Source organism: Natator depressus, chromosome 1, assembly GCF_965152275.1.
Source record: "Natator depressus isolate rNatDep1 chromosome 1, rNatDep2.hap1, whole genome shotgun sequence".
Lineage (NCBI taxonomy): Eukaryota > Metazoa > Chordata > Testudines > Cheloniidae > Natator > Natator depressus.
Window position 1 is genome coordinate 334,628,794 of NC_134234.1, and position 20,192 is coordinate 334,648,985.

The following is a 20,192-nucleotide window of genomic DNA, read 5'->3' on the forward strand; positions in this document are numbered from 1 at the left end:
CAAAAACTACAAGAAGTTTGGCATCTTTCCATCAATATAAAGTATGTGAAGTGCACATACCTTATCAGGGAACAGATAAATTTGTTCTGCCTAAATTTTGAACCCACTTGCATAGGATAAGTTCAAAAGTTTAACTCAATATTATTAACTCTCTTTAGAACATTTTATATTTTTACTCTCTGAATTTCTCTTGTGGTGGAAAGCAACACATGGTGGGTATAAGCTACAGGAGGAAAAAAAGGGTAATGTAGTCAAATTTTATGAACTCTTCAATCCCCCAGAATAATATGGAGAGATGCAAACCCTTCAAATGCTCCACCAGATTGGTACCTAAAGAGAGAACACCATGATCCCAAGGACTGCCGCGCAGCCACCCCTGGTATAGAAGACAACAGATGATTAACAATGTTTCACAAGATGTTGAGGACAGAGAGTAGGGCTGAACATAATTTAAATCCAACTGAAGATATGAGAGAAATTTAGGTTGGAGGAATTTAAATTGCCCTTGCTCTTTTAAAAAGTCCCATGGGATCTTTAATGGCTACAAGTGGTTAAGATATAGCTTCTACATCTCATGTAATGAGAGAGCAACATGTACTCTAAAAGAGAAATAGGTACTTCTCTGAAGTGTAAAGTGCTTCTTTCCTCCTGTCTCCTCCTCCTCCAACTTCAGCTATGTAAAATTTGCAAGCGGAACAAAAAGCTAGGAGATGAGTGAACTAGGACATTCATGATTAGAGGGTACAGAAGGCTGTCTTAATGACAGCAGAGGAGAAAGAATTAGCCTTTAGTTATTTTTGACAGAGTTGTAAAAGGCACAGATTGCAGCCTGACAAACAGCTCATCAGAGAGATCTCATGCCCAAACCAGAGAAATCTCTTTGGCCAAGCTAACAGAAATACAGGGCCCTAGTCTAGCAGGAGTGAAGGCTTCCTAAAACCAAGCACTATTCAACGTTTAGATTCGGAGTGCTTAAAAACAGGTACTAATGGCAACCAGCATTTGCACTTTTGCAATTCACATCCTGAAGAACGTAAAGTAGTAATCTCTTGATCTTGCCCAGTCATGATGTTGTTGTACATGACACAAAGCCATGACCTTGCAATGCAAAACAGGGAGTTGTTCTATTGCCATCACAAGCTATACTTACAAGACATGAAAAGAACAGGAGTACTTGCGGCACCTTAGAGACTAACAAATTTATTTGAGCATAAGCTTTCGTGGGCTACAGCTCACTTCCATCGGATGCATAGAATGGAACATATAGTAAGAAGATAGATAGATATACACACATACAGAGAACATGAAAAGGTGGAATAAGAGGCTAATTAATTAAGAGGAGCTATTATCAGCAGGAGAAATAATCTTTGTAGTGATAATCAAGATGGGCCATTTAGACAGTTGACAAGAAGGTGGGAGGATACTTAACATGGGGAAATAGATTCAATATGTGTAATGACCCAGCCACTCCCAGTCTCAATTCAAACCCAAGTATCTAGTTTGCATCATAATTCAAGCGTAGCAGTTTCTTGTTGGAGTCTGTTTTTGAAGCTTTTCTGTTGCAAAGTTACCACCTTTAAATCTGTTACTGAGTGGCCAGAGAGGTTGAAGTGTTCTCCTACCAGTTTTTGAATGTTATGATTCCTGATGTCAGATTTGTGTCCCTTTATTCTTTTGCGTAGAGACTGTCCGGTTTGGCCAATGTACATGGCAGAGGGGCATTGCTGGCACATGATGGCATATATTGCATTGGTAGATGTGGAGGTTCCTGGTTTAGTGTTTTTGTTGCATGGTGTGTGGTTGCTGGAGAATATTTGCTTCAGGTTCGGGGGCTGTCTGTAAGCAAGACAGACCAGGAAACCATCCTTGCAACAAAACCCGATGCCAACTCTGTCCACATATTTATTCAAGTGACATCATCATAGGACCTAATCACATTAGCCACGCCATCAGGGGCTCATTCACCTGCATATCTACCAATATGATATGTGCCAGCAATGCCGCTCTGCCATGTACACGTTAAGTATCCTCACAACTTCTTGTCAACTGTCTAAATGGGCCATCTTGACTATCACTACAAAAGTTTTTTTCTCCTGCTGATAATAGCTCATCTTAATTAATTAGCCTCTTATTCCACCTTTTCATGTTCTCTGTATGTGTGTATATCTATCTATCTATCTTCTTACTAGATGTTCCATTCTATGCATCCAATGAAGTGAGCTGTAGCCCACGAAAGTTTATGCTCAAATAAATTTGTTAGTCTCTAAGGTGCCACAAGTACTCCTGTTCTTTTTGCGGATACAGACTAACACGGCTGCTACTCTGAAACCTTACAAGACATGTTATCCCATAAAACTCTAGGCAATCCCAAGAGATTCTGGGTAGCCAGCAACCCAGTTCCAACCCATCTATCTCAAATAAGAATTGGTTTGAGTGGTTGAGTAGTCTGCAGGCACTGATTTAGTGCACCCCTCAGAATAAACCAACTCTAAAGTCTGTCCCTGCTTCTAAAATGTGGCAAAGTGTTTCCCGTGTGTTGTTGACACAGACAATATTAGAAACAGCCTTCAGTAAAAAGAGATTTTTCCTGATTATAATGCGTATTTTCTAACCTTCACTCAGGCAAACAGAAACCCATGTATAACTGGGTTAAGAAAATCTAGGTCTTGTTCCTAGAGGAGAAGTGCCCAACCAGAACTTGAAGAGGTGTCTACAGCAAGCACCCTCGTTGGCAGAGCAAGGATTGAATAGGCTTGGGGCCACATTTCCATACCCCAGAGGTGGTTTCTATAGGAAGAACTCACTGGCGGGGCAGCTTGCTGCTGTATCACCAGAATTTAAGTCTGCAGAATTTTGTCTGGCTTTTGCTGGGATTAAACTCACTCAGCATTTAAAAAAAAATGTAGTGGACATAATTCTCCTGCTCCCCTGGCTGAGAACAACAGCCAAAAGAAAGACCAGCATTCTAGAGAAAAGATTGATTGGGAGGGGACTAATAAAGTCTTGAGAATTAGTCTGTGAAGTTTATTCATACCCTCAACTTGCCTGACAGACAGGTATTGAACAATGGGAAACATCAAAGAAATGGGCTTCTTCAGGCTCACTACAATGCCATCCTCACTTCATTTTCTGCTTAGTGGGAAAGCTTTTCTGAGAGTCAGGAATCACCTCTTTAAATAAAGCCAGCTTCAAAGTTCAGCACTGCGGTGGTTTACACTAAGCAGGCGTCTGCTCATCCATAGTGGCATGGGCTGCAGTAAATCCAATTGCCTGACCTGTTAACTAGCATTAGAGAAAAAAAATACATAATGAGAAAACTCTGCTAGGATAGCAGGGGTCTATTCACTAAGATACATCATCTTCTGTTTGCTTACAGAATATGTAGAGCCAACGGTGGGAGAACGGCACCGATGCTGCAAGAAGAAAATGCCTTCAGTTTTATGGGTACCAATCAAAGCTGCAGTTTCAAATGCTAGAACTTGAAATTTTATTAGTTACATAAATTGTATGCTACTCTTCCTATATGGCTACCTGATGCCTGGTGAGCAGATGTAATCTACGTAGGGCATCAGCAAAAGCACCAGTGGCACTATAGAAAATATACAAGGACAGATTAAGTTGTCCTGCTGGTTTATCAGGGGTGGGAAGCAGTAAGGAGAAAGGTCAAAGAGAGCTGACCCTGTTACACCTGCCAGTACCATTGCCGCAGGAGAGAAAAGAAAATTCTGACCGAGCATATACAGATGAGCTTGCTACAAGACATGGGAACATCCAAAATTTTTGATCCTGACTCAGAGGATAGTGATCACCTCCACTTGAATGGGAATCTTTACAGAGTGTTGCTCAGCCCTGTTAATCAGCTGCTGGCCTATAAAATCCCTTTCTGATGTTCTCCACAGAATGTGTGTTTTAAAGGTGTGGTCAGATGAAAAACATCAAGTATTGCCAGGAACAGGCACGGGTACACATCTGGAGGGATCCAGTGCCTGAAGGCGAACACTCATTATTTGTAACATCGCTAAAAATTTAGCGCACACATTCTGGAGACGATCAGAAAATGCCAAAAATACTAAACAACAAAGGGGATTTTATCTGAGGAAAAGTATTCTGTGACACACAGATAGATACATACCTATATACATATATACATAACTCAGAGAAATATAGAGATAAGGATAAATATATTACATATACATCAAAAATGAAGACAAAGGGAAGCTATCTTCTGGATAAGTAACAGCAACTGAGCTAGTCCCTAATGTGACCTCAGGAGAGAAATCAGAAATCTGGAAATGAGGCAGGACTTCTTTTATTGCCTCCAGAGAGGTGATGTAGTAGGAGCCCAGCATTGTGCTCTCTCCTACTAAAGCCCTCAAATTATTCCCACCTGTGGTGCTGAGAGAGTAAGTGAAAGGAAGTGGAACATTATATTTTTCATGAGCTAATCCAAGGAAACGGACCACTCAGGTTTCCATTTCTCTCGGCAATAATAATTTACAGTAGGGCTGCACTCTTTTGTTATATTTTGTGCAGTCAGAATGGTCTCTTCAAGATAACAGATATTTAAACTACAATTTACGAAGAGGAGGTAGCCAGTAATCTATAGGTATTCAGAAGTTCTCGTCTCTTAGGTCTCTGGCTGGCTCAATACAGTATGCTTCAAAAAACAGACATCCCTTACGAAATCCTGAAGGCACATAACGAGAGTTTTGAAACAGAAAGTAAACAAACACAATCTTACTACTGTACCTTTGCTTTGGGGTGGGTTCTGACTCCTGTCTCGGAGAACATTAATCTGGTAGACAGCTCCATAAGGCTCAAAAAGTTCTTTTAGCTCTTTTTCCGACCATGAACGTGGGATCTGTCCAACAAACATCTTAATGGCATCTGGGTCTGGTTGGTCTGAGTGATCCAAAGCTCCATTCATCTTGTTAGCTGTGCCGTTACTAGAAAGCGGAACAAAGAGACAAAAATAACAGGCATAGTTAGGAGACTGAGCATTTTTGATGTATAGTAGATGCAGAAAAAGATGTCAACAGGGCACAATGGGGGAAAAACTCTGCTTAATTAACAGTATAAATGTTATGAACAAAAACAATGCAAAACAGCATTACATTTTTCATTGAGACTGGTTTTCACTGCAGACTGCTGCTTAATACTGTTATAGCAGAAAAGACCTGGAAAATACAAGCCACGAGCCAGTACTTTTGCATCTTAAAGTGAAGGATAATTATGAATAAGTGGAGATTTCTAAATACGGCTGCTGTAAACAGCACCAAACCAGCTATTGACAGAAATAAGGGTGTGTGTGTGTGTGTGTGTGTGTGTGTGGTAATAAGTCACATGAAAGGAATATGAAATGCTTGGCAATCTGTCAGATGACTAATGCAAGATGCCAGCGATGAATTTGCAGATTGTGTGAAGCATCCATGTGTGCATCAAATTAGGATAATATTGCCTAGAATGGAAAACACTCCAGCTATGTGGCTGGTTGCTGCCGATTAGTTGCCTACACTTTTAAAAAGGGAATGGGTGCACCCCGAAACAAAGAGCACAATTCAGAAGGGGAAGACGGTTACAGAATTGCCTGCTTTGTTCAGAAAATGAAAATACTGCTTCAAAAAGTTTAGCACCATGTAAATAACATTACATGTTTCAAATCGTTCACACCCCATAAATTCCCTACCCTATCTAATTTCCAGATGTGCATTTGCGTTTGAAACAACTATGCATTTTGAAAAAAAAAATTATTCTTGCTGATAATTTTGAACTTGTTGGAGCAGGAAAATTGCATATCACAGAGTACAACTTTTCCTAAATGTTAGGAAAACAAATCATTTTATATACCGAATAAAGGTAAAATGCATAAAACTCAAGTCACCACTGGTAATTAACAATAATCATTTCAAAAACTATTTTCTTGGACCAAGATTTCCAATAGTAACTAGTAGTGATTTTGGGTGAACAATTTGACACACCTTAAAGTGGCCTGGTTTTCAGAAAGTGCTGAGCACCCATCCTCTGAAACTCAGGCCCCTTTAAGGCATGTCAAAAGTTGATCAACTAAAAACTGAGCCACCGAGAATCACCCGTCACTTTTGAAAATCTTGGCTTTGGACCATAGGTTCTCTAGCTGATACCTGCCCAGAAGAGAACACCCATATCACCCAGGGGCTGGAGACTGCACAAAGACCAAGCCATACATTTTACCTTTTTTTTTTTTTTTTTTGAAGCCCTGCATAATTTCCCTGCCTTAGGGCTAAAATTTAGGTAAAGACAAATTATTCAGTTTTTGGTAGTTCGCTTCCTCTGAAGCACAGTGCACCTGAACACATGAATATGCCCAGATTAACTTTTGCACTTTTCTTAGTTATTGAAGGAAGGAGAAAAAGTTACATGAAAAGCACATTTCAAAACTGATGATGAAAAGTTCGATCATCCATTTTGTCAAGTGTCTTTAACTTGGCTCAATGGGCAATGGAATAAACTTCACTCACTTATTATCCTTCAATGACTCATCTCTTTCCTGAATTACTACAGGTGAAAAACCTGCAAGTCTCTTCTCAGGCAAAATTCCTATGGATTCTAGTAGGAGTTTGGCCTAAATAAGGGACAAAAGATTTTGCTCATCCCTTTCTATGGTCTTTAATGTACAAATATTCTTGCTTGTCTTACACCCCTTCTTAGTTTCAAAGCTCTTTCACTGATCACAAGAACTCTAATGTGGCTCCTTGGAGATTTGTGGGATCATTGCCATCACCCATCCATTTCAGCATAATGAACGAGAGAGAAATAATGCAGCAGAAAAAACAAAGGCCCTAATCCTGCAAGCTTCTCCATGCAAGCAGCCTTCCCCACCCATGCAGAGGCTCACTGACTGCCCTGGGATTCCATGTGGTGCAAGGGTTCACCCATACAGTGCAGCTTGTAAGTTTGGAGCCTCAATACTTTACTTATCAGAGTTAGATGCAGGAATCGCTAGGTGAAATTCTATGGCCAATATTATGCAGCAGGTCAGACCTAATGATCATAATGATCCCTTCTGGCATTGAGAACTGTGGAACTATATTTCACACTTACATAGTGCCTTTCCTTTGAAAGTTAAAAAAAAAATCTACCTATTCAGAGGAGATTTTCAAAGACATAAATGACTATTAGACACTGAACTCCCCATCATTTAGATTCAGACACTTAATTGCCATTTGGGCCTTTGAAAACCTCCCCCTTATGTATTTCATACCATTTTAGAAACACTGACTAGCTAACTTCTGTAATGTATTCTCTACTTTGATAGTCTTTATATTGGTTCATATATTTTGCACTTTATTTTGCACTCATATTTACTTGCACTTTGATTTTTTCCTCATTATGTTCACGTGCAATATTTTAGAAACATTAACAAACATAATTCATTATTAAAAGTTATATTCTCCACTCCTTTTCTCCTCTGGTGTGTATATTCAACATACACACACAAAGGTATCAGGTCAAAATTATGCCACAAAGTTGCACCTGATGTGGGATAACAAGTGTACACATTGGTAGAGTTGTTCTGGGTAAGAGGAAAAAACAATGGGCAACGCGATGGCACCGCTCTGTTTCTGACTAATGAAACAACTGGAACTGACCTTTAGAAAACACAACAACACAAAAAGTCGGTGTTCATTCCAATGAATCCCAGTCATCATTACGGCCCTGGTTCAGCAAAGCCCTTAGTATATGTTTAAATCCATCCCAATTCAACAAAGCACCTAAGCACGTGCTTAACTTTAATGTAATTTAAGGGGGATAAAATTAAGCATGTTCTTAAGTGCTTTACTGAACGTGGATTTTGAGTTTAAATTTCAGCCCTTGCTGAAGTGCTTTGCTGAATCAGGACCTAAACGAACAACTGAGCGATGGAATTTAAAGCTCTTGGGTTTCCATTCTTGGTTCTGCCACTGACTCACTGTATTATCTTGGGCAAGTCACTCAAACCTTTCTGTGACCATTTCTTTGCAACACCTGTGCAAGCTCATTGACACGGCAGGTGGGTGAAGGGAGAACAAAATTTGTCCTCGTGCACGTAAACTTACCCAACTGTTCAACGGGTTTATATTGTTTTCCTATTTGCAACAGTGGTGTTGGGCTTAAAAGTACATTGACACCAATAAAAAATGGGGGTAGGCAAGTTATACCCACATAAATAGGATATGTTTCTGTGGGCATACATGGGCAAGTCTTTGAAGGTGCTGAATGCCCCCTTGTAGGTTTGGAGCTCTCTCACTTGCCACTGAGTTCAATGAGAGTTGAGGCTAACACATCCCTTGGGCCCACAATCTATTTTAGGATTTTACAAGAGAGCCCATCACCATAGGAGGCTAATGCATTAGGACCAATCATAAAGACAAATCATCTGGGGGAAAAACAGGGAGGGGAAGAACTGGTTTTCATTAATCCAATTCCTACGATCTACTCCGAGCACACGCTGAGAATCACAATCCCACAAACACCTGCATTAAGATTCAGCTATCACATTGTCTGTTTGGGGAAATAATTAATGTCCTTTTGAGTAGGGTATGGTCCAGATGATGAGATGAATGGCATAATCTCCAAGAAGACCCCCCCACCCCCCACCCCACCTCCCCCCCCAAAAAACAACCTAAAAAAGGAAACCGCAACTAAAGGAGGAAAAATCCCTAGGCCCTTAACTTTCTCTTGCCTAGAAAATATTTTGTATTAGGCTGAGACTTGTTAGTCATCAATGAGAAGGAGCGGTTTTGTCACTTGGCTTTGCTGATACACCGGAACTCAGTGGAAGTGGCTCTCTCCCGTCTCCCCCTTACTCAGGAAATAACGAGGAAAAAAAAAAGAAACCACACACAAAACTTTATTTCCAAGAGGAAACAAACCAATACTCTGGAAAGCTTAAGGCCTCTACTATTTCTTGAAAGTGTGAGCACAAAAGGGAGCTGTGTCTAGGGCACACTAACGAGAGCAGAATCCCATGACAATTACTGTCAGTACCCAGATGATGATATATCGAAAAGAAAATTTAGGTTATGTGACCAGCTGCCTCTGCACTGCAGTAAGCCTCCCTCAATGGCCAATTTAGTCCACTGGACTCATGGGTGACCCAGCACGTTATACTAATCACTGACAAGGTGTCATCTATATTGTGGAGAGCAGCCTGAGGGCAGAGATTAAGCCAGTGAGTGGCTGACTGCTTGTGGTTGCTGCCAGAGCATCCTTTCTCTCCATTTGTGCCAATTTTCCTTCTAATAACCTACCTATTGTTCCATCATTTCAGGAAGCTGACAGGGCCACTCTCTGAGGAGCGATGGATTGTTTTGATATTACTTACGTTTACTAGCAGCACCCCACCCTTATTTTTAATCCCAGCAAATCTACTGGGAGTGAATTTATTACTAATTAGAGATGGGCCCCGGAACCACAGTGTTTGGGTCTGGATCTTAAGATACCAGTCTAGGCTCATTTCCATTAATAACAAGCCAATTGTTCAACAGTCAGTGGCAGTGACCAAAATAGCTTCTGTTCAGGCCCGTTTCTTGGCCTGATGTGAACCTTTCTGACAGTTTTATTTTGGTTAGCTCCTCTTCCCATCCCAAGCCTCACCCGACTCCAATTATTTTAATGTTTTGTCCAGATTTACCTTTCCTTTTATGATGCAGGGCTACAAAACACGGGCTTAACTGTAAACAAATTACTAAGCCGCCACCCCGCGCTTGACAGTATTAATGCCCTATAGACGTAGAAAGGCTGGGAAATGTATAAGGAAATAACAGGCTGCAGATGAACGAACTATTAAATCCAACTTAATACAGAGGCACTTTAGTTTCATAGTAGTCAATGTTTAGTGCCCGTAGGCCCCAACTGGGATTGGGGACCAATTGGGTTGGGTTCTGGGCCCACACAGAAAAGGGCCAGTCCCTGCCCTGAAATCCTTATAGTTAAAGCTGATGTGCTGACCATATAAATTACTGTATTGTCATAGGTTTATAAGCACCTTTTACCCGGAAGGATTACAAGGTGCTTTACAAACTTGCCATATGCAGGAATGACTTCATCCTCGGGTGACATGCAATGGAGGCGTAAACCACACAGCACTGCCACACAGCAGTTGAGAGCCAGAAAGTAAAGAACAATATCATATCCAATTGAAACTGTGAGGGGTGGGGTATTTTATAGATGCAGGATGTAATTACCCAAATTGGATTTTGGCCAGGACACCCAGGGACACCGCCTCTTGCACGATAAAATAAAAAAAGTGCCTTTGGGTTTTTAATAACCACACTTGATCAGGACAACATCTCATGAAAAAGATGGCCCCTCCAGGAGCTTATTGTCCCAAAGCACTTCCCTGGAGCAGTGGTTCAAAATGTATTCAGTCAGAAGAATGCCTCTTTGCAAATCATCACTATCTCTTGGTGTGACACCCTGTGCTACACTCCTATAAACCACTATGTTTCATTATTCTAATTAAATTAAGTTCCATATGTATCCATAAAAGCAAATGCTAAATAGATTTGACACCATAGCTCGTTAACACAACAGCGCACTGCAGGGCTTTCACTCCAGTGCATGCCATCATACTGTACACAAGTAATACAAGACTTATAATGCCCCTCTCTGCTTTGGAACTCTATTCATGCTGCCCTGGTGCTTGTATAACAAACTGGTATTTACATAGAATTGCAAGGTTGCTAGAAGCTGGGAATGGGCGACAGGGGATGGATCACTTGATGATTACCTGTTCTGTTCATTCCCCCTGGGGCACCATCATTGGCCACTGTCGGAAGACAGGACACTGGGCTAGATGGACCAATGGTCTGACGCAGTATGGCCATTCTTATGTTTTCACTATATTCTGCATATCAAGGGCAGTTGGAACTTCACAGCAACGCAGTAGAGAGAGAACGCCCATCCCTTCAGCCCCCAAATCACTGACCCTTACTCATTCTGTTAACAGATTATGGTTTATGACAAACAGCTGAGCAGTTCTGACTCCATCCAGTAGTCAATGGCACATACTTAAACTATCATATTAACTATTTTGATTGCAATTTTAACTCCAGACTTGCAATGCTCTGAGTGAACCAGTTCATTACAATATTATTTTTTCCTTGCCAATGTCTAATAATAAGCAAGTAATAAGCAGTGAATGATAAATGCAAAGATATTTTTCACAGATTGCCTTCATGGTTTGCAGAAAATATTTGCAGCCATGTTAGTGCTTTAGAAAGACAGTAGATGAGAAAATCCCTCTTACTGGGCTAGCAAATAGTTCAAAATTCACAAATTTAATTATTTATTCCCAAATAATTCACAATAAGTCATTTCTTCAGGTGTTGGCAGAGCCCAGCTTCTGGCACTGATCTATTTGCTAAATCTCTGGCTATGTAATATCATGCAAAACGCCGTATCATGCAAACCACAGTTGCTGTAATAGATATTCTCTTGTTTCACCACTGAATCCAAATTTAGCATATGCAACGCAAGGCTTGGATATACGTTATTATTATAGGAGCAGCTGAAGAGACAAGGAAAATCCCAATAATCTCTGTCAATTGGACCTTAACTATTCAACTTGCTGCACATATTGTAGCAAATAGGATCCTTTATTATGGGGATTTACAGCTTCATAAATTGGTTCTAGGAGTTCTACTGCCCAAGACAAACCTGTCAATGTCTGCCCCTACCAAATTACAGTCACCCATGCAAACAGTTACTGGATGTTTAACTGCCCCAGGCCATCAGCTGCTTAGCCAGCATGGCAGAGCCAGCCCTGCTTATGTGTCTAGTCAAAACCGATTGGTTTAACGCCATGATTTCAGATTGAACTCTGAATGCCTTGTACTTTTGCCAAGTCAAACGACAGATTAACTTTATGTTAATGTAATATTTTTGGACAGTGAATGTTTCCTAAATTGTGCAGTCAAGTAACAATATACCTGCAACCTTTGTGCATTTGCTGCATCAAATCTTCAAAAAAGCTATGTTCAAATCAATTAATAAAATCAGAGAAACCTAGAGATCCCAGCTCTTACAGTTAGCTATGCCTGCACATTCTGTCTTAGAACCATTTGTAATGATTTATAGATGCATACATACTATACACAGACACCTAATTCGTATAAAGAAAAGGAAGACTTGTGGCACCTTAGAGACTTACAAATTTATTTGAGCATAAGCTTTCGTGAGCTACAGCTCACTTCATCGGATGCATGCCTAATTTGTATAGTTACCCACATATATGCAGCATGAGGAATAAAATATACGCCTTTCAGCTCCAACAGACAAAGGCTTCTACTTAGTAAGTTTATAAAATAGCTTTGCTAGCTCAGCCAATAGCATAAACAACTATATACACACAACTGACCATATGTATCAACCTAGAGAGGGGACCAACTCCTTCTGTTTACGTGTTCAATAGTCTAGTCCTCTAAAATGGATTTTCGAAGGAGCCTACTGATTTGGGTGTTTAACACTCTTAGGTTTTTGTTTTTTTAAAAATCCTAGTCTATACATCATACAGCTATCGCTAAAGGAAAAACTTAGAGTTCAGGTTGCAGAGACCTGTGCTTTAGGAGCTGAAGGTTCAGAGTTCTGCTCCTTGATGTTTAGTGTGTGTAGATAGCTGATTACCATTATAACTGTAACGGCATGTGGCCAATGGCTATGGAGAGCTTAACACGTGAGTTTAATTACCGACTGCCTTATTCTATCTTGCAGAGAGAAGTGATTCACATACACACAAAGCCATGACATAACAAACGCCCATTGTGGGAGCTTTACATTTTTTAATGTTCTTTGCTTTCTGTTGACCTGTTCTTTGCTTTCTGTTGACCTACTCAAAGACAGTTGCTTCATACATATTTGTCTCCGTGTTTTTCAATTGGACATTCTAGTTGTAAGGATACCAAGGTCTGTAAAAACCACTAACTTTATTCTTCTTCAAATCCTTTCTCAGAATGCACCTCTGCCTGGCAGCTGACCGCCGCTAGGATGGTGGTGAACTATGGGCATTGCTTACGGTACACTAGTTTGTTTCAGTCCTTCACATCTTTTCCAGTTGCGTCTTCACATGGGATTGTAAACTCTTTGGGGGCAGAGACTGTGTCTTTGTTGCTTAAAAGTTTGTATTGTGTCTAGCATAAACAATGGGGCCCCAACAAAGGCCTCTAGTTACTACTGCAATTCAGATAATCAGTGCAAGAGCTCTTGTAGTTCTGCAGTCATAATTATGCACTTGGAACACTAATTTACATATTTTTAAAAAATGTAACCGATTTTGAGGTAGCTGACCACTTAATATTAATGGCAATGATTACTAATGTTGTGCTTTCCTAATTAGACACTTTTTACAATGAAGTGTACTTCTTTTCTGTGTGACAGGAGACATTTATTGGCATTAACAGGTTTTGCTTTTTTAAAAATTTGATTACACCAAAATGCTCACATACTTGTGACATGCCGGCAGTTGAATTAGAATACTGCCATGCACTTAAAATTCAGATCATGTAGGAGCATCTGTTTTCTTGTCAACAACCTCAGCCTCTCCACAGATTCTAAACACTTATTGCTAAACATTTACTAAGTTATTACTCAATTTCCTTCTTCCTTGGCTCAAAAGACTTCAGACACCAGATATGAAAGGTTTTTTTAAAAAATTGTTTTAAAAGGGAATAACTAACAACGTGCAATTTTAGTGAGTTGTCTCTCCAGAATGGCATTTATCCACGTTATTCTGAGATTTACAAGGATTTTCTTAGTTGTAAATGGGACACAATGTCCAAGAAGGGGGAAAACATTTGTTTTGAAAAACAGTACCAGTTCCCCTGCAGTAAAGCCAAATGATTATTGCAGGAAGTACTTTAGATTAACAGGTTCCAAGACTGGCACAGACACACAAACACACACATCCACCAGCTTACTGCTGAGCTCTACGAGACCCAGAATGTTATTTTAATAGGGTCCAAACGCATATGTCAAAAAGGGGGAGGCCAACAACTCACGTCCAATATTGCTGCTTTATCTAAGTAGCTTTCTTAAAAATGGAATGGAAGATCACAGCACTGCGCATATTAAGGATTTAGCCAGTTGCATTCAGCTGTGCTTATTTATGTGAAATACCTGAAATAGTCAAAGCAAGCTGTGACATTCAATTTTCTTACTTTTAAAAATAATATACTATCAGGCCCTCCTTTGTATCCCGTACCCTCTTTAGAAATATCAATAAAAACAGATTTCCCAAATTGTAATGTAATTGTAATTTCAAGTGAATGAGCATTATATCAAAATCCCCCTCAGCTGATTTTTTTAAAATTCATTTCTTCATTTTTTGACACCACATCTGGCACATAGAATACAGACGATCACTTGTTTATATATCTGTCTAACGGCCTTTTCCAAACACAGCCAGATGGAGCCTTTCAAAATCAAATTAATTTCAGATTAATTCACTCTGGACCCACTCCAGTTTCATGACTCTATGCTTTGAGGCACTACCTAAATTGATTTAGAGTCATGAACTTAAAGAGCTCAAGTCCTTAGGTATAAGGGAAAAAAAATAGTACAAGATCTTTCTTGCATACTAAAAGGGAAAAAAAAGCCCAGCAATCACAAGTTACTGCTGTTTCAAAAAAAAATTCTTTATAGTATCATAATCAACCATAAAGAATTTCATATTTAATCAAAAAAAGACAGTGAAATTTACATCTTCAGTGCTCTAATATCTCTTGATGAGTCCAATAAAATGTATCAAAGATGTTGTGGTAAACTTTTGCAATAAATAGCTGTCACAATAAGAGAGCGGACAGGTAATATTAAAAATCTCTAATGGAGCAGATTTATCTAAGGAACTATAAAAAATGTATCCTGCAAATATACCGGGCTTGCATGCTGTCAATTGCTATGGATACCTTTATTATCTCACTTGTTTCAATTGCAATTTGGGTTTCCATGGAGATGAAACAGTCAATTCTGGAAAATTATAAGATAAATGTCAGGCGGTGATAACGCTGTAAATGAAGCTTCATTGACAAGCAGCACTATGCTTGCAATAATAGGCATAATTCTATTAGCATATGTATAACCTGTCCAGGAAAAAATATAACGGGGGAGAGAATATTAAAAAAAAAAGTGTGTGTGTAACTATCTTTATTTGAAACAAAACTCTATAATGAATTCCTAAGGAAAAATATTGGCTCTAAATATAATTGCTTAACTCCTTTTGAAATTCTCACACTCGGCTATCACTCCAAAAGATCACTTTGCTGACAGGTGCAGACACATTGTTGCACAGTATGACACTTGTTTCCTTACAACATGTGGTTGGAATGATCTGTTTGACAATGCACTTAGGAGTGTGTTTTATAATGCACCAGTACAGCTGCTGAGAGTTTTTTTGTTTAAATCTTGTATTTTTATTAGACCTTCTCTGCATATATTTTGAGCACCTTCTCCTCCAAGTTACAGTATAGTTTTGAACACTGGTCCAATGTAACACAACGTGCGATGCTTCAAACTACTCTGCATTCCTTGATTTGGAAACTGCCACTTTAATAGCCAGCACGATGGCATCTTTATCAATGCCAAACATCTTAAGGAGCTCAGCTGGTTTCCCACTTCTTGGTACGTGGGATACAGCCAAGCGAGTGACTGTGATACCAGGCTCTCCAACTACAGCACCTGAGTTGTTAGGAAGAAAGATGTGCACCTTGGAGGAGAATCCCCCCCCCATCCTCCACTAGTGCACCCCTCACAGATTTGATGCAGGGCTCAAAGAGTTTAACACTGCACTGCCCGGTGTGACAGACTCTGCCAACAAGGTGCTCAGTGACTCAGAGCTGAAAAGGGGCTTTCTGCGATGTGGACTGAGCCCTTACTTTCCCTGCTGAGTTCAGGGCATGATTTGCAGTTGGGGGACGGCACCAGAAAATCAGAGTTTTAAGTGAATGAGTTAATTATGTGGGAATCTGGGCTGTGAGCTCAGGATGAGTCAGGAAAAAGTTACAAGGCAGATACTCCAAGGCAGCGTGGTCTAATGGAAAGACCCTGGATTTTGAATCAGGAGACCTGAGATACATTCTCTCTCTCACTGATCTGCTGCATGCGACCTTGGGTAATTTGCTTCTGTTCCTCCTCCAAACTTTGTCTGCCTGTTTAGATTGTAAGGTCTTTGGGGGTAGGACAGACTCTTAGTCTGTATACAGTGCCTACTTCAGTGGGTCCCTGCTCTCCACTGGCGGTTCTCAATGCTACTGTAATACAAACAAAAATGATGAAAATCAAATTCAGGGACTGGCGTGGTACAGTGGGAGAGGAGGAGGAAATAGCATTTAAACATAAACTGAAAACCCCATAGCCCCAACTGCCTCAGCGAAAGTAGGCAGGAAAATAAAGCCTCATTGCTTTTGGTTATCCACTCTTTGGGAGGTGCTCTGAAACTGAAGTGGTGGATGCTGTTATTAAGGTAGCTTGGCCAGTGCTGTGCACAAGTTGGAAGAAATGCAGATTTTACAGTTTTTAAAAGAAGGGTGAGACTTGCCTCCACTCTCTCCTCTTCCATCTTTTTCCTATTTAATAATGAAAAACTTACTTGAATTATGCTGGTTCCGCATCACTGGTCAACAAAGAAGATGATGATAACCCCCATGTAAAGAGAAAGATAAATAACTGGCCTAAGCTTTCACAGTAGCAAATACAACCACTGCCATGATCTAACCACTGGACATCATTGTGCAGGAGGGAATCTTGATAACAGCTGAGAGATTATAGTGACTCATTATATTATCACTAAATGTAATCATTTAGGGTAGGCTTTTCAAAAGCACTTAAGGGATGTGAAAAGAACAAGTTCCACTGACTTTTAATGTGCTCCCAAATCCCCTGGGTGCTTACGAAAATTCCATCCTTAGGGATTGATTCTGCCAGTACTTTGAACAGTACATTATGCCACGAATAGTCCCATTGGATTTCAATGGAGTTTGCCTATGGAGTAAGATACTACTCAAAGTGAAGAAAGGTGGCAGGATCAGGCCCTTGTAGAGTGCAAACACTGAGGGGTATACCTCAACTCAGCTCATCTTCAGTAACTCATTGGGAGGTTATGCAAGTCTCAATGCCCAAGTAGGCAACCATGATAATGGGTTACAGCTGGGAAGGCTTTCATCTGTGAACCTCAAACGCTGAGATTTACTGCTGCAGTTTTTAACAACAACAATGCTTGATTCAAATTTGCAAGACAGAAGGAAATGATCTGTGCCCATGTTGAAGTGAGTCGCTGTTTCCATGATGCATATGTTAAGAACTGCATGTTCTACTGCAATGTGTTTTCTAAACCCTTTGAAAAGGACTAGTTTTCATTAGCATTTTGGGTTGCCAAACTTTCATGTTTTTACGATTGTGAAAATGTTGGTCACAGAAGAAACAAGATGGCACAAAATTAGCCATCAAAGGATCTCAGCCTTTTAATGTAAACTGGAAGGTGTAGTTATTATGCTTGAAGTTGTGCTAGAGCTATTTATCCTGATGTTGCAATTGAATTATTTTGCTCCACAGGACAACGTGGTTGCAACATTACTTTGAGGTTTGTGAAAAAACAAACACACAACATTTTTTTTTAAAAAAACCCAGCAACTGTCACGTTAAAGACATTTAAAAATGAACACCTCACAAGAATTGGAATACATTGCAATAAAAAAACATATATTAACCATTAAAAAAAGCCCAGCAACCACCACCACCGCCCCTTAGTACCATTCCAAAATCATATGGCAGTGATTTAGGGAAACACTTTTGAGGTTAAACATCCATCTTTTGTTTTGCGTTTCCATGGTATTCTGAGCAAACGTATCCCTAGGAAAACATTAGAAGGCAGCCATTTTGGAACTTTTGCCAATTGACAGGAAAATATGCCTGAAAATTTGCCACTACTGTGTATTTTAAGGTCACAGAAAATACTTGTAGCTGGGGGAATTTAAAAGGATGAGGTAACTTCCTAATTATATATTTTGCGGAAGAGCTTATCTTGATGGCTTATTGTTTACCATAGTGGTTTTGTTAGCAGCTGAGAAAGGATTCCAGTTCTGGTGGACAGTTTGACAGCTTTCCAGGAGAGATACAGCTGAGGTACATGAGAAGGGAAAGGAAAAAAGATGAGACTACATGATGGGCCCTTGTAGCCACCACATAAAGTGCAAATTCTTTCGGTTTAAATTTGCATTGGGTAACAGAAAAGATTTTTCAGTATCTGTAGATATGTTTTAGGCTCACTGTAATTTGCCTAAACTGTGGAAGCAATGAGTCCAGGGCTTCGTAGGCACTTACATGATTGTGAGATGTGTTGTGATTTATAGGAATCACCACTCTTCATGCCACAGTTTCCAGAGAGTAGAAAAGGCTAATTTGTGAGGACAAGTCTTTGGAGAACTGGAGGCTTTATAACAATACTCTGCTCTTTTACAGCACTTAAGCCTGTTATAAACACTACTTCTTACATCCCCCTGCCCTGTGTACTATGACCATCTCCATTTTACAGATAGAGAAACCCAGGCACTAAGCAGTAAAATAACCAGCCCAAGGATGTGAGGAAAAATTGTGGAAGAGCCAATAAGAGAAGCTAGGATTCCTGGCTCCCAAGCCACTGCTCCAACCATTGGAGCACAATGTGCAAAAGGAATTCACCCAGCAGATGAATGATTACTGTACCTAAACATTTTTTAAATGATTCTATCAAACATATTCACAGAATCATAGAATCTCAGGGTTGGAATGGACCTCAGGAGGTCATCTAGTCCCACCCCCTGCTCAACGCAGGACCTAATCCCCAACTATACTGAAGAACATTTTCTCCCTCACCTGTGTGATTGGCCTTAAATCCTAAGCAGCTGTCTCAATTTCCTAAACAATGCATTTTCTTGAGACCTGGTTGGAGCAACTGGTTTTCCATTCCTAATGAGGTTGAGACTAGGGTTTGTAGGGCAGAGGTTGAACAGCTACGAAATCTTGCAAGATGTTCTTGTGAGATTTCTGCCCCAAATGGCAGAAATCGTATCAAAATTAGCTGATCTTACATTTATATCTAGGAACTGTATCCAAATTGGATCAAGAAAGCAGGCCAATTTGGATCCAACCCAGAATTAAAGCTGCATGGGCAGGTTTGGCTGTGGGGATTCAGATCCAAACCTACCCTGTGAAATTCCAAAGGGTGAGAGCATTCAGATCTGATGCTCCAGGTCAAGCCAGATTCTACTGTTTTTGGTCATTTGTCCACTAGACCATCTGCTGTCTTGTAATATTTAATTATATTAACACTCTGGGATAGAGTTTGTACACACACTATAGCAAATAAATTTGCACTGTAATTTCATCAGCGTTATAACAGCTAGCCAGTAGGAGCAAGGAAAAATAACTTGGGTAAGAAAGTCAATTTTCAGTTTGTATGTGAAAAATTATTATTATTATATAAAAGTTTCAAGCTTCCAAGGGCTTCTTATAAACAACAAGAAGTAACTATAACAACTATAAAATCTATCTTGACACAATGTCCTTCTGATTGCTTTAATATTTCAGAAAGTATAAGGTCCTCCTGGAAAAGGAAAGAGACTACAGCACACTTTCCCTTAGCCATATGGAACAATAAGAAGCTTAGAGAGTCAGCAAAAGCATTCCTCTTATGAGTGCACAGAGGTACATGAGTGCTTGTGCTACTTACAGTTAAATCAAAACAGCACATCCTTGAGGGGTCATTAACTTTAAATTATAGCTTGTGATTTCTGATTTTATACCAAAAATAACAGAAGGAGCGGTGTAAGTGAGATTGAAACTTTAGGGCAGTGGTTCCCAAACTTCTTCCGCCGCTGGTGCAGGGAAAGCCCCTGGCGGGCCAGGCCGGTTTGTTTACCTGCCGTGTCCGCAGGTTCGGCCAATCGCGGCTCCCAGTGGCAGCAGTTCGCTACTCCAGGCCAATGGGAGCTGCTGGAAGCGGCGGTCAGTTCATCCCTCGGCCCGCCCTGCTTCCAGCAGCTCCCATTGGCCTGGAGCAGCGAACTGCGGCCACTGGGAGCTGCGATCAGCCGAACCTGTGGAGACGGCAGGTAAACAAACCGGCTTGGCCCGCCAGGGGCTTTCCCTGCACAAGCGGAGGAACAAGTCTGGGAACCACTACTTTAGGGCAATGATGGAAGAGG

General features: G+C 40.3%; 1 protein-coding gene across 16 annotated transcripts in view; it reads right to left on the reverse strand.

Annotated features, from left to right (window-relative positions):
* Positions 1–20,192, reverse strand: part of CELF2 (CUGBP Elav-like family member 2) — a 694,215-nt gene that overhangs the window by 161,482 nt on the left and 512,541 nt on the right. For 15 of the 16 annotated variants that reach the window (XM_074942653.1, XM_074942656.1, XM_074942644.1 and 12 more), the window contains one exon: positions 4,750–4,946. In XM_074942653.1, the coding sequence (XP_074798754.1) occupies positions 4,750–4,927 (178 nt within the window). In that variant the 5' untranslated portion in view covers positions 4,928–4,946. Of the gene's footprint in view, positions 1–4,749; positions 4,947–5,114; positions 5,254–20,192 lie in introns of those variants that run through there. The other variant, XM_074942657.1, reaches the window with a different exon arrangement.